The sequence below is a fragment of the Suillus fuscotomentosus genome (assembly GCF_016647785.1).
Source record: "Suillus fuscotomentosus strain FC203 chromosome Unknown F5891scaffold_244, whole genome shotgun sequence".
Classification (NCBI taxonomy): domain Eukaryota; kingdom Fungi; phylum Basidiomycota; class Agaricomycetes; order Boletales; family Suillaceae; genus Suillus; species Suillus fuscotomentosus.
The window spans coordinates 26,978-38,590 of NW_024539756.1; the positions used below are offsets into that span (position 1 = coordinate 26,978).

The window sequence follows — 11,613 nt, forward strand, 5'->3', positions numbered from 1 at the left end:
AGCAGTCAACTACTACGGAATCAAACTGTAATAAGCTGTAGTAGGCTGTAGCAATGGTACTAAGCTATTTGAAGTTAACATGTATTTTAAACGTCGGTTAATCGAATTCACGGGACAGTTCGGTTTCGCCACATCTTCGCTTCCAAAATGCAGTCAGTTGATCAGTCAAAACTTAAAGATTAGATGAGATAGCCTGAGTACTCAGGCTATCTCATCTAATCTTTAAGTTTTGATATCGATCGGTCAACGTTCGAACATCTGCTGTCAAACTTCTGACCATTGTCACTTGAATACCGCACCTATCGGAGATCCATTGAAGCTACTACTAACCTACATGATGTACAGAAATATGGAGCACCAGTATCATGACAAGGGCCCCCTCCGACTACTACCCTCATGGTTACCCCCCCAGCCTGCCAGTGAACTCGAACTTCCTGCCAGCGACCCAAAATAATCGTCACCATCGTGCTGTGGCACATCTAATGATGCCTCGGGTTCTCTATAGGGCCGTAACACCGGCGGAATGTAATATTGTGGAGGCTGGGAGCCCAAAGGCGCTTCATGGCCATAAAAGAAGGGCCCTTGCGGAATGCTATCGGGAACGCATGGCGTATACTGCGTTACCCGAGGGGAATCTACAATTTGACGAGGCCCGGGGTACCACGACACATTAGACGACGTCGAAGACGAGGACGACGTGAGTGGGTTTGGAAGCGAAGATGGTAGGGAGTCGGACGATAGCGTTGATGCGGAGGTACTCGTCCTCGATCGATATAGTTCCGACGAGGAGGAGGGAACGTATATGTTGTATTTTTTGGTAGGTGATGCTTCACCTGTGCGAGATCTGAGAGTCTTTCTGCAAATATAGCGTCAATATATCATTTTTTGCGTCTCAGACGCACTTACAAGCACTGTTCATGGTGAGCCGTCATGCGGGGCAAGAACTCACTGTCATCGAGCTCAGGTTGGTCCAGGTATCGTTTGATCGTGTTCCGGATTCCCAATGCGACCGGTTGGAACTCTTGCATAGTAAAATGTAGGGTATTCTGGCTTTTAGAAAGCTGGCCAGTAGCAGCATGGCGAATAATACAATATAGCTTGTGTCGAGTGTATCAGTATTTGGGGAGTCTTTAATGAAAAGACTCACTGCAGCGCCCGTAAGTTCATACATGAACCACGATGGTTTTGATATCCGTGCCCTCGACGTTGAATCGTTGAGGAAAGGCGAGCTTCGTCCGAACCAGAAAGCCTCGTGAAATTTGAGATAGGCTGGGGCCGAAAACACGAGAATTTTCTCGCGGTCAGCATCCCAACCGTGAAGGAAGTAATCCTGGAGGTTCTGCTCGTCCAAGATGAGGTTCGCACGCGCTACTATGCGTGCCGTTTGATCTTCTTCGGACATAGTACTAGTGTCATGCTGGAGGCCGAGAGCCGAGAGGTAACCCTCGGCATCCTGAACCAGTTTTCCCCGCACAGTCGATAGCTCGTCCAATACCAGTTTAATGACACCGGCGGTAGGTTCAGTGACTAAATGCAAATGAGTAGATAAATAACGAAAAGAATTTACGTACGGTGCGCGTTCCTTGCGCATGCTGAAGAGAGGCATTCTTCAGCGATAGCCACAAGTATATTTCGATCAGCCTCCCAACCGGTCTTGAGTATCATATCGAGCACGACGAGTTTTCGTGCGTGGTAGATGTTCTTTTTGTCGTTCTCGTCGTAGAACGCGATATTGGAGGGTTTTACCTTTGCGCTCTGTTTTGAGCCACGTTTCGCACGTTGTGAACGTTGCGAACGGGTACCATCGTCGTTGAGATCATCCAACGAGATGGTACTCATTGAAGCCCGAGACGACGTGTGTTGGCTGGGGGTGCGCGTGGATGGAATGGCGTACGGCCTAAGCCGTTCTTGCGCTGGAAGTTGGCCTATGCGACGGCGAGACTGGTGTTGTTGCAACGTGTCGATCGGAGGGCCTTCGGTCTTGAAGTTGAATTGAGTTGTAAGTACTATCGAGAACACATCAAAATGATGCATACGTACATGTATCATAGTATTGGCAGCGATCCGACGTTCCGTTGCAATTCTTGAGTCGTTTTCGCTGGTTTGGAAGGGTGTCGGTTGGAATGGGGTGATGGATACTCCGTATTCATCAACGGTAGGTTGTGCGCCAGGAGTCGTACCACGGCCACGGCCACGGACACCCTGGCTGCTAGCACGAGGCATAGTGTGTGGAGCGTTAGGGAGGATGCTTATTAGTTGAATTGTTCGATAAGCAAGAAACTTGCCTTTAAATAAAGCACCAATGGTATATGGTTCGTCGGGTTTGTGCGGTAAACGAACGAGCAGTTCACAACAGTTCAAGTTCAAAACGAGCTTGAAGGCCCGCTGGCACTCTATTGATCGACATGAGGCATGCTGAGATGAGGGTTCTCTGTGAATTTTGAGTAGGCTTACGCTTGTTCTGGGCTGATAGAATCATGATTTCGGGGCGATTTGTCGAGATAGTACTAGGATCAAGCCGCATCAGAAGATACAGGAAATGGATTCATATTTGCATAATCGTGCCGCCAGCCTCATTACTGGTGACACTACAAAAGACTACATATGTACGTATGTGCTCTATAAACAGTCAGATAGGAATAATCGGACTCAGGGCTTGGAGCTGCTCGTTAGTAATTGTGAATCGTCAGGTGCACCCCAATTCTCATCGACACCGCCATTGCATTCAGAAGAGACAGAAGAATGGTAGTCACTGCTGTCATCAGCCTCGTGATCTCCACAACCCGGGAACAGCCTATTTCCGATCTCCCTGGCGTCTTTTCTCCCTTTGCTCCCTATCACTGCCACTCCTGCGTCGTGGAGGTCATTCCGGAGTGAGCCTATCTGTAAATCAGTCTTGGTGAGATGCCCCTGGGACTCCTCCATTTCATCCTTTAAGAGGGATGTCATTAGTTCTAGTTCTTCAGTGCGTAGGCGCTGGTATTCCATCTTGGCGGCGAAAGCCCGGCGGCTAATACGAGAGAGCTCCAGCATGCGCTGATTGAAATAAATTTCAGCCTCAGAGGACCGATCATAAGTGTACTAAGATATATGAGTTATTAGTTTTGAAGTGCATTCAGGTGAGGGACACGTACTGTTGTAAGTAATGGCTTTGATTTCTTCGTGGGAAGATCTTCGCAGTCATCGAGTCCATCATCTGACAGTAAGCTATACCGGTGTGACCTCTTGTGAGAACCGGATCTGGTAGCTACTGTGGGACTACCCTCATTGACCATAGTGGTCAAGAGGGGTGAAGCCTTGGGAGAGCTACCCCTTAGGATGGGGGAGCTACGTGGTATGGGGGAGCTACTTGGTATGGGGGAGCTACTTGGTACCAATATGGGGGAGCTAGTAGGCACCTCGAATATGGGAGGCAATGATCCAGTAGTAGATCCTCTGAGAAGTATCTTCAGTGAACAACCACTTACACAACATAGCTCGTATCAAACACACCTGGGCTTGACTGGGGTTACTTGAGAACTGGTCCTCAAGCATGAAGAGGTATAGCTCTTCAAAGTGATAGAGTTATTAGGCACCTCAGATGTGGCAGGCTGTGAAACACTGGACATCATAGTATGTCAATGGACTTACACAAACAGCTCTTGTTGGATAAACGTACCGAATATGTGTTTTCAAGGTTTCTTGGGAACCAACTCTTGAGCTGGAAGAGCTATTCAGTGCCTCAAACGCGGGAGGCTCAGACAGCGAAACACTGGAGTGTGTAGTTAGTAAATTGGACACTCAAGCAAGACAATTTCTAATAAAAACAGACCTAGCTCTCAAGCTGGAAGAGCCACTCTTTAAAATGGGAGAACTATCGGGTCCTTCGGACGTGGGAGGTGACGAAACACTGAGTGCATAGTATTCAGTGAATGGGCACCCGGCTCCTAATAACAAACAAACCTCTTGAAGGACCTACTATTAGTGCTTCCTGATCCAAATGAACTGCGAGTACTGCTCGTCCAAGGCATGAAATTCCTGAAAAGCATGCAAACTCGTTGATAGCGGATGCCTTTCTCTTGAATCAACAAATAGAAAACTCACACAGATGAGTTTGCTAGAACTTTGCAAAGTCCAGTGATGCTCTGCAATGATACGGTTCTTCACAGCAACTCAATTTGATTTACATGTCACTGATTCTGCTACAGGTGCTCCTTTGGCCACAAAGAACTTTCATAATTCACCATATCCGCACTGAAGCAATCATTGACGCGACTATGCCGTGACAATTGTGAGTCGACAGTCAATTTCGACAGAGCTTGGGCAATCAAGATTTATATTTATAAGGGCATCCCTCAACTCTAGGGTGTTGGCAGAAATCCCCTTGAATTATTCACCAGCATGTCGCTCTCTCCTTTTGATCTACCCCATTCAACTAATGATACGCATGGACTTATCTGTCCTAATTGCGCAGATATGTTTGCAAACAACGATGATGTTATTTATCATCTGTCAACTTCTATTATCTGTGGTCAAAGGGTCGTCCAAGGTGTTGCTCTGGACTTTGGGGTACATAGTCATTTCTCACAAGACTATCCTGATGACCCAGAAACTGAACAAGATGGTACGTATTTCTCACTCAATCTAGGACCAAACCTCAGTATGCACCCAGTCTATGGAGGGTATGAAGGCTTTGATCCTTTGGACGATGTCGAGGAACCTATATTACCACATGTCGGTTACACTACAGTCGACTCAGCATGTGACGCCCCCCTCGTATCTGTTGATCCTTCTGCAGGTCCACGTCCTGGCACAATCAGGGAGTACCACCCCAATATCCCAATTGCCAAACCTGGAGGGCAAAACCATCTTCAACGAATGGATGATGATGAACACGCTACCATCCGTCACTCAGAAAATTTACACTATCCATTTGCATCTAAATCTGAATTTGACCTGGCATGCTGGCTTTCGGGTGGGGCGCTATCGCAAAAGGAAATCGATGCCTTTATTCACCTTGAACATGTAAGTTGTCTATCGACATTTGATGTACCAGTATACTAATAACAGATATAGACGAAGAATATTCCACCCTCTTTCCATACATCCAAGGATCTGCGAGCTCGGATCGAAGCACTACCTGAGGTCCCTCGATGGTATCACCAAGAGATCAAGGTCGGTTCCCATAAGACGAATGCGCCGCTGATGCTATATTGGAGGGATGGTCTGGATGTTGTCAAGCATCTAGTCGCCAATCCGGTCTTTGCGCCTTGCATGGATTTCTGGCCATACCAAGAATTCGAAGGTCCAGATAGTCAGCGAGTTTATGGAGAATTCATGAGCGCTGATCATGCTTGGGAGATACAGGTGGGCTGCAGCCACTGATGTCGAGTGCTCTCTGTATTAACATCGAGTTGTCAGGATAAGCTTCCTCCGGGCCATTCGTTCGTTGGTGTGATTGGTGCTTCAGACAAAACACCTCTAACGATCGGGACCGGAAACAAGGAGATGCATCCCCTGTTGATCTCGCTTGCCAATATCCATGCGGGTGTTCGCTGTAGAGACTCGTGCATCTCATAGTGTGATATGGCGCTTTACACTAGGGAGTATACAGCACCAACTCGCAGCATCACTCTGTGTACCATCCACAGTGATTCCTATATGACGCGCAGCTTTCCCGCGCAACGCGCGCCATGCGCGCACCATTCCCGCGCTTCACGATGTATACGCGCGCGCGTGTTCCCGCGCTTGCGCGCCCTATAGCGCCAGCCATCCAGATGCATCCATCCACTGTCCACCAAGCTCCCTAGTGCGTATATTTCCATTTCCTTTATTAGCATAGTTCCACCTTTATTTTTATCATAGTTTCTCACTCATATATATTTTTACATACCTACTCGGTAGCGCTTCGGCTCCGCATGAGCGCGCTTAGGCGCGCTATATAAGCGCCAGCAGTACATACTATTATTTACCTTACTTTTCACCCAACTTTACCTAGTACTTACTACTTAGAAAGTCGCAGTAGAAATCTATTCATTAGCACAACACATCTCACATCCTTTATCTTGCTTATATCTTCACATAAGTTTAGTCTCTCTTATTTCTGCTTACACGCGCGTGCTTTCCCGCGCTTCGCGCTAATACGCGCGCGCGTTCCCGCGCCTTCGTACCTTGCGCGCACCTGCGCTTTCTCGCGCTTCGCTGAAGTGCGTACCTCTAGATCTCCGCTGCACCTGCTTCCCCTTTAGGGTCGAATGCACTTGCCATCTCAAGTATCGCAGACTAGGCAACGCACGACCTACAACTTTTTAGATACAGTCAGGAGCATTTCTTTGTTCCTCTCAGTATTGTTGTTTCTACATCGCATGAAGGCGACATCACATGCGTTCGCTTTGACCGCTTACCTTCCAATACCCAAGTTTCTGGGAGTCTCGAAGCCCGTTCACGCAATTTTATCCGCGCGAGTCTATCACTTTGCGATCTCAATCATCACGCGTAATTTGAAGATTGCCGCTCGTGATGGCTGCGTCATGTCAGACCCAAGAGGGGATCTACGTATGATTCATACCCCTTTGGTTGCCTGGATAGCTGACTACCCTGAGCAACTCCTCATTTCATGTACTGCCTCAAAGCGCTCACCAATCTCCCTCGCTGTCTCTGCACAATTTGGGGACCCTCTTCCACATTCTCCTCGAACTCGCATCCACACCCTTGATGCTATCGAAAGGGCCTGCACTATTTCTGACCCCTGCGATATCGCATCGTTCTATAAGACATGTCAGTCATTGCATCTAAATGGCGTAGTTGAGCCATACTGGATGGATTGGGGCGACGCATGCCCCTCCCGCTTTTTGACGCCGGATGCCCTTCACCAATGGCATAAATTTTTCTTCGACCACCCCATTACCTGGGCCGTCAACATGATGGGGGGAGCGCAACTTGATCGTCGACTGTCGGTTCTTCAACCTCGTGTAGGAGTGCGCCACTGGGCAAACAGTGTTTCCACGCTGAAGCAGCTGACTGGTCGAGAACATCGAGACCTCGAAAAGCTCCTTCCTGCTGTGATTGTCGGCGCTGTCCCCAATGACGTTGCATGCGCACTACGTGCCATCACAGAATTCATATTTCAGGCTCAGAATCTCTTCCTCTACGAAGAAACGTTACACTCCTTGACTGAGGCCTTGCGTGAATTTCACCACTACAAGGCCTCCATCATCGCAGCCGGTGGTCGTCGTGGCAAAAATGGTCCTCTCAATCATTTTCAGATCCCGAAGCTGGAGTTAATGCAGCATGTCGCCCGGAGTACTCGCGCCATGGGTGCCCCATATCAATGGAGCAGCGACATCACCGAGCGCTGTCATATCACCCATGTGAAACGGCCTTACCGCATGACTAACCGTAAGGATTTTCATGGTCAGTGCTGCCGCTTCCTTGATCGACAGGAAAAACTCCAATTCTTCCAGCTCTACACAGTTCTGAAGTCGCAGCAGGCAAGTTTAATATATGAAATGTCCAGGGAAGCACATGCCATGACCCTCCACTATCCCGAAGCAACCTGGATCTCTACTGTTCTGCCTGATGAGCAGTATGTCAGTGCTGGCAAACCAATTGCTTCACTGTTCATCAAAGATCGCTCTCGTATTTCTTCTGACGACTCTGTCGCAATCCTGCTTACTTGCCGTCCACACTATCCTCAACTATCTATCGAAGAAGCCTCTCAACTTTTTCACATTCCTGATCTCCATCCAGCACTGGGTGATCTGATCTCTGGTAGATCTTACCTCGAGCGCAGTGGAAAACGAGTTTGTCGCCCTAACTGTTCCCTTTCCTTTGATCGCCTTCGCGTTTGGCAAAATTTCCGCATGCAGCGGCGCTCCGTGCAAGATAACCGTGTTGTTGGCCCTGCTCAAACCATTCAGGCGCTGCCGCCTAACTCTTCGATGCCATTTGGAAGAGGAAATACCGTCCTTATTGCTCACGAAAGCGGTGAACTGCTATCCCCAGCAGCGTCTGAACGTATGTGTAATCCTTTCGCTTGTAACTTAGATTCTCACAAAATGATAGGTTATATTGTTGTCCAAGTCAAATCTATCCTCCAACCTATTACTGAAGCCCCCCGTCTGAACCAGCCTTTCCTTTATGTCGAATTCTTCAATTTCTCTCATTCATCAGTCGATGCCTTCAACGGCCTTCGTCTTGTTACTCCCGCGCCTGTGACTGACATGTACTTAGTTCATCGTCGTATTCGCTCGAACAACACCGCTTTAGGAGACATAGTACCTCTGGAAAGTGTGCGTCAGGTCATCCAGCTAATTCCCAAGTTCGGTCGAGAGGTATCAGCAGCAATGAATTGCGACAATAGTTTGCAGCTGGCGCGCGAGTTTTATGTGAATAACTTCGCAGATAAAGAGACCTTCCATGCTATTCTTAGTTACCAGTAGTTTCTCGAGCCTGTATTATTGCTAGTTTCCCTCAATTTCAAGATTCCTGCCTAGCAAAGCTATCATTGAATGACGAGCAGTGATCATCATCTTATCGTATCACAAAGATTACTATGATAAATTTTTAATCATGATCGCTTAACATATTGTGGCATGTTCGAAAGTCCCGGAGCCAGTATGGAGCTTTTAGTGCTTCCAGCTACTACTGGTTGTTACAGGCTGCTACAGTCGCTTCAAAAGAAGCGCGGCGCTACGCGCTGCTACAAGTCACTTGGCTCGGCAGTGGGTTTCCTGATGCATGATCGATGGAGGGCGACCGCCGACGTGGCACACTTCCTCGGCGGTCTTCCAACTCCGTGAGAACATTGTTGTCAAGTGACCTATGGAACTTACTTATTCATATCCATCCTGCACTAACTATGTTGCCTCACAAAGCTTGCAAGTGCTGCGCAGCTGTTTGCATATCAATTATCAATTATATTCCCTATTCGTTGCCATCACGTGTCCCGCTTGACTCTTACCTTCTAACGCCGTCATTTCGTCATGCGGCTGTCACATCACCAAAATTACCGAATCCAGAGATCACATGATATATTGAATTTTCTGACGGGCCGCCAATTGTATATACCTGTGATATCCGACATTTGAAATATCGTAGCGATACAATGATACCAAACATACCATCTGTCAGACACAAGTCATCCAGTAGAGTAGCTGTCAGCCAGATATCAGACATATCCAGATACATCCAATGTATCATATAGAGTAATACAACGAAAAATGGGTGAAACTGAAGTAAAGTACCTAAAGGGCGCCCGCCGCCAGAGCACTAGTGTCGGTGTGGAAAGTGTTCATGAATTGCAAGTTCTTGGTACATCAATAAAAGCTAGGTATGAGATAGGTGCTTGATAGTAACGACCGTGATCGAAAAGACTTTATACACATACAAGCTAACATTCCAAAGGATAACAATAAATGGGTAGCGTTCAAGACTGTCAGGTATTATTGACCAAAAAAACCCTTCACTCTCCACATAGTGTCCAAGGAAGCAAACGGGAATCCGATTAGCAGCGTCATCTGCGGTTATGATTTATTGATTCGACGACTCCGAGAACGCTTACCAGTTGAGCAAAACCTTCCTCTCCGATGACTTGTGTTACGATGGATTCTAGTTCTGCATGGGATAACTTGTGCATGTGAAGGGCCGGAGTGTCATGCAGTGATGCAACAAGCTGGGCTCGAATTGAATTACAAACTTCTGATAGGCGACTTTCCGATTGAAGAGATCATGTGACGCTCGAGGGTAGTAGAGGCGGGGGCATCATGTTCGGACTACTGAGAGCAGACGAGGATGGTTGGGAAGAATCAAGGTACAGAGCCTTTGTAGAGTGGATGGAACCAGCCGATGCTTGGCATTGGCTGGACTTTGGGATAGCTATCGGAGGTGTTTCTGGAGGTGTAACAAAGGTGCCGTCACAAGATGGTGCAGCCACAGATATCGTTTTCATAGAACTGTTCTCAAAGCCAAGGAGTAAACCTAACTGGTGCCGATGGCGCGAATGCCGGTAAATTGGATTAGGACGATGAATTTTCTGAAAGTGGGCACACCGTCGTCAGCCTCTGTGACATGACTATTCAAAGCCCGCCGGCAAATTCCTATCAAATCGACGCGCTACACTTGATTTTTGCTTATCTCCCTATTCTATACCAATATCAACACCATTATGTAATTCCAATCCAATCAATTGACACGTCTCTGCAATGGTCACCATCACTCACACTGAAGACCGCCTCGACTTGGCCGACAGCATGCTGTTGGCACATGACAATATTGTCGTGCTGGAGATCTGTCTGGACTCTGGATGGCCGACTTAGGTGAGTGTATGCGCATATATGCATATATTATGTACTTATTTCATCTATCAGATGGATCCAGCATCGTCTACTCACATGGATCCGAAATATCCTTCTAGCATGCTTTTTCTGTCCGATCAGAGAACTCGAGAGATTTTCAGCGGACGCCGACAGGTGAGTTTTTCGGGAGCTTGCCACATTGTCGAAGCGTACCTTGACACTCCTTTGATGATCCCGCAAGCCCATCGTCCCACTCCCACGAAACCACCGCCTCCACCTTTAAAATCAACGCGCCGACAAAGACCAAGGCGACCAGAACCACTAAGTTTGAGGTGCCGAATCCTGCTGCCTAAGTTCTAACGCGCCATTGACATCGGTTACTCCGAAGTATTCTCCAGACTCAGTTGATCTCCCTCACTACACACCAGAAACAGTGCCAGGCATTCCCTTCGGCAGGTAAACCTGAAGCCCTGCAAATGTCATGAAGCAAGTATTGGACATTCTCCAGGACTCCATGATTGCGTCGAAGATTGGAAAGGACAAACAGTCTAGTTTCCGGGGGGTGTACAAACGAGTCGCAGCGGAACATGACGACGAGTTCCTTGAGCGATACACTACTGACATGGACATTGTCTTGATCTTCGTAAGTTTAGCGTTCTTATCTTCGGCGCATTTTAAGACTGATGTTTGATTAGTCTGGTCTTTTCTCGGCTATCAGCGTGGCTTTCATCGTCGCGATGGAGTCTAATTTCAGTCCTGACCTCAGCGACATCACGAATTCCCTTTTGAAACGGCATCATCGAGTCTGAAGGCGTCATTCCAGATTATATTGATGGAATTTGTGTCACTGGTACGTTAGAGCCACTATTTTATTCTTAGGCTAATATCTTTTTAGATGCGAAAACCCTGCAGATCGCCCGTCGAGTCTTTCTTGAACAAAACTTAAAGCTTGTCGGTGCTGTGCATCAAATCAATCATCAACACTTTCCACTTCCCTCGCATCAAGATTCCTACCATGTTTGCTGCAGTGATTCCCTGCCCTGCCAGGCTATGGCTTTTATACTGTCTTATCATTCATCTTCGTGAGTCACTTCCGTTTGATCTCATTCGTTCCATACTTAGCCACAAAATCTTGCAAGGTGCCATCCCTCCACTTGTTGGTGGTACACCATCCTCGTCGCCATCGTTTTCGCCCTCGCTACTAGCCTCTCCATCACCAATAACCTTCACCTCATCTCCAAAGTCGAGATCATGATCGACTTCAATTCAGCACCCTTGCCGCTGTCTTCATCTTCCTCTTTGTCACGCACCTCCTCGCAGTTCCCCTGGCAGGCACCTC

At 47.7% G+C, this 11,613-nt stretch overlaps 4 protein-coding genes across 4 annotated transcripts; 2 read left to right on the forward strand and 2 right to left on the reverse strand.

The window, feature by feature from the left end:
* Positions 1–363: 363 nt before the first annotated feature.
* F5891DRAFT_1200577 (uncharacterized protein) lies at positions 364–2,223 on the reverse strand (the record flags this gene model as incomplete). Its single annotated transcript, XM_041368834.1, has 5 exons — positions 364–856; positions 907–1,097; positions 1,148–1,527; positions 1,572–1,980; positions 2,041–2,223. 5 exons carry the CDS (start codon positions 2,221–2,223, stop codon positions 364–366), a joined length of 1,656 nt encoding a protein of 551 aa, XP_041216707.1.
* A 426-nt stretch (positions 2,224–2,649) lies between these two features.
* On the reverse strand, positions 2,650–4,010 carry F5891DRAFT_1200578 (uncharacterized protein; the record flags this gene model as incomplete). Its single annotated transcript, XM_041368835.1, has 6 exons — positions 2,650–3,081; positions 3,135–3,435; positions 3,493–3,600; positions 3,659–3,751; positions 3,812–3,889; positions 3,943–4,010. The coding sequence occupies 6 exons, from the start codon at positions 4,008–4,010 to the stop codon at positions 2,650–2,652; spliced, it is 1,080 nt and encodes a 359-aa protein (XP_041216708.1).
* A 631-nt stretch (positions 4,011–4,641) lies between these two features.
* On the forward strand, positions 4,642–8,420 carry F5891DRAFT_967919 (uncharacterized protein; the record flags this gene model as incomplete). Its single annotated transcript, XM_041376283.1, has 5 exons — positions 4,642–5,004; positions 5,056–5,301; positions 5,401–5,536; positions 6,325–8,043; positions 8,092–8,420. The coding sequence occupies 5 exons, from the start codon at positions 4,642–4,644 to the stop codon at positions 8,418–8,420; spliced, it is 2,793 nt and encodes a 930-aa protein (XP_041216709.1).
* Positions 8,421–10,755: 2,335 nt separating this feature from the next.
* On the forward strand, positions 10,756–11,083 carry F5891DRAFT_1200581 (uncharacterized protein; the record flags this gene model as incomplete). Its single annotated transcript, XM_041368836.1, has 2 exons — positions 10,756–10,917; positions 10,970–11,083. 2 exons carry the CDS (start codon positions 10,756–10,758, stop codon positions 11,081–11,083), a joined length of 276 nt encoding a protein of 91 aa, XP_041216710.1.
* Positions 11,084–11,613: the final 530 nt, after the last annotated feature.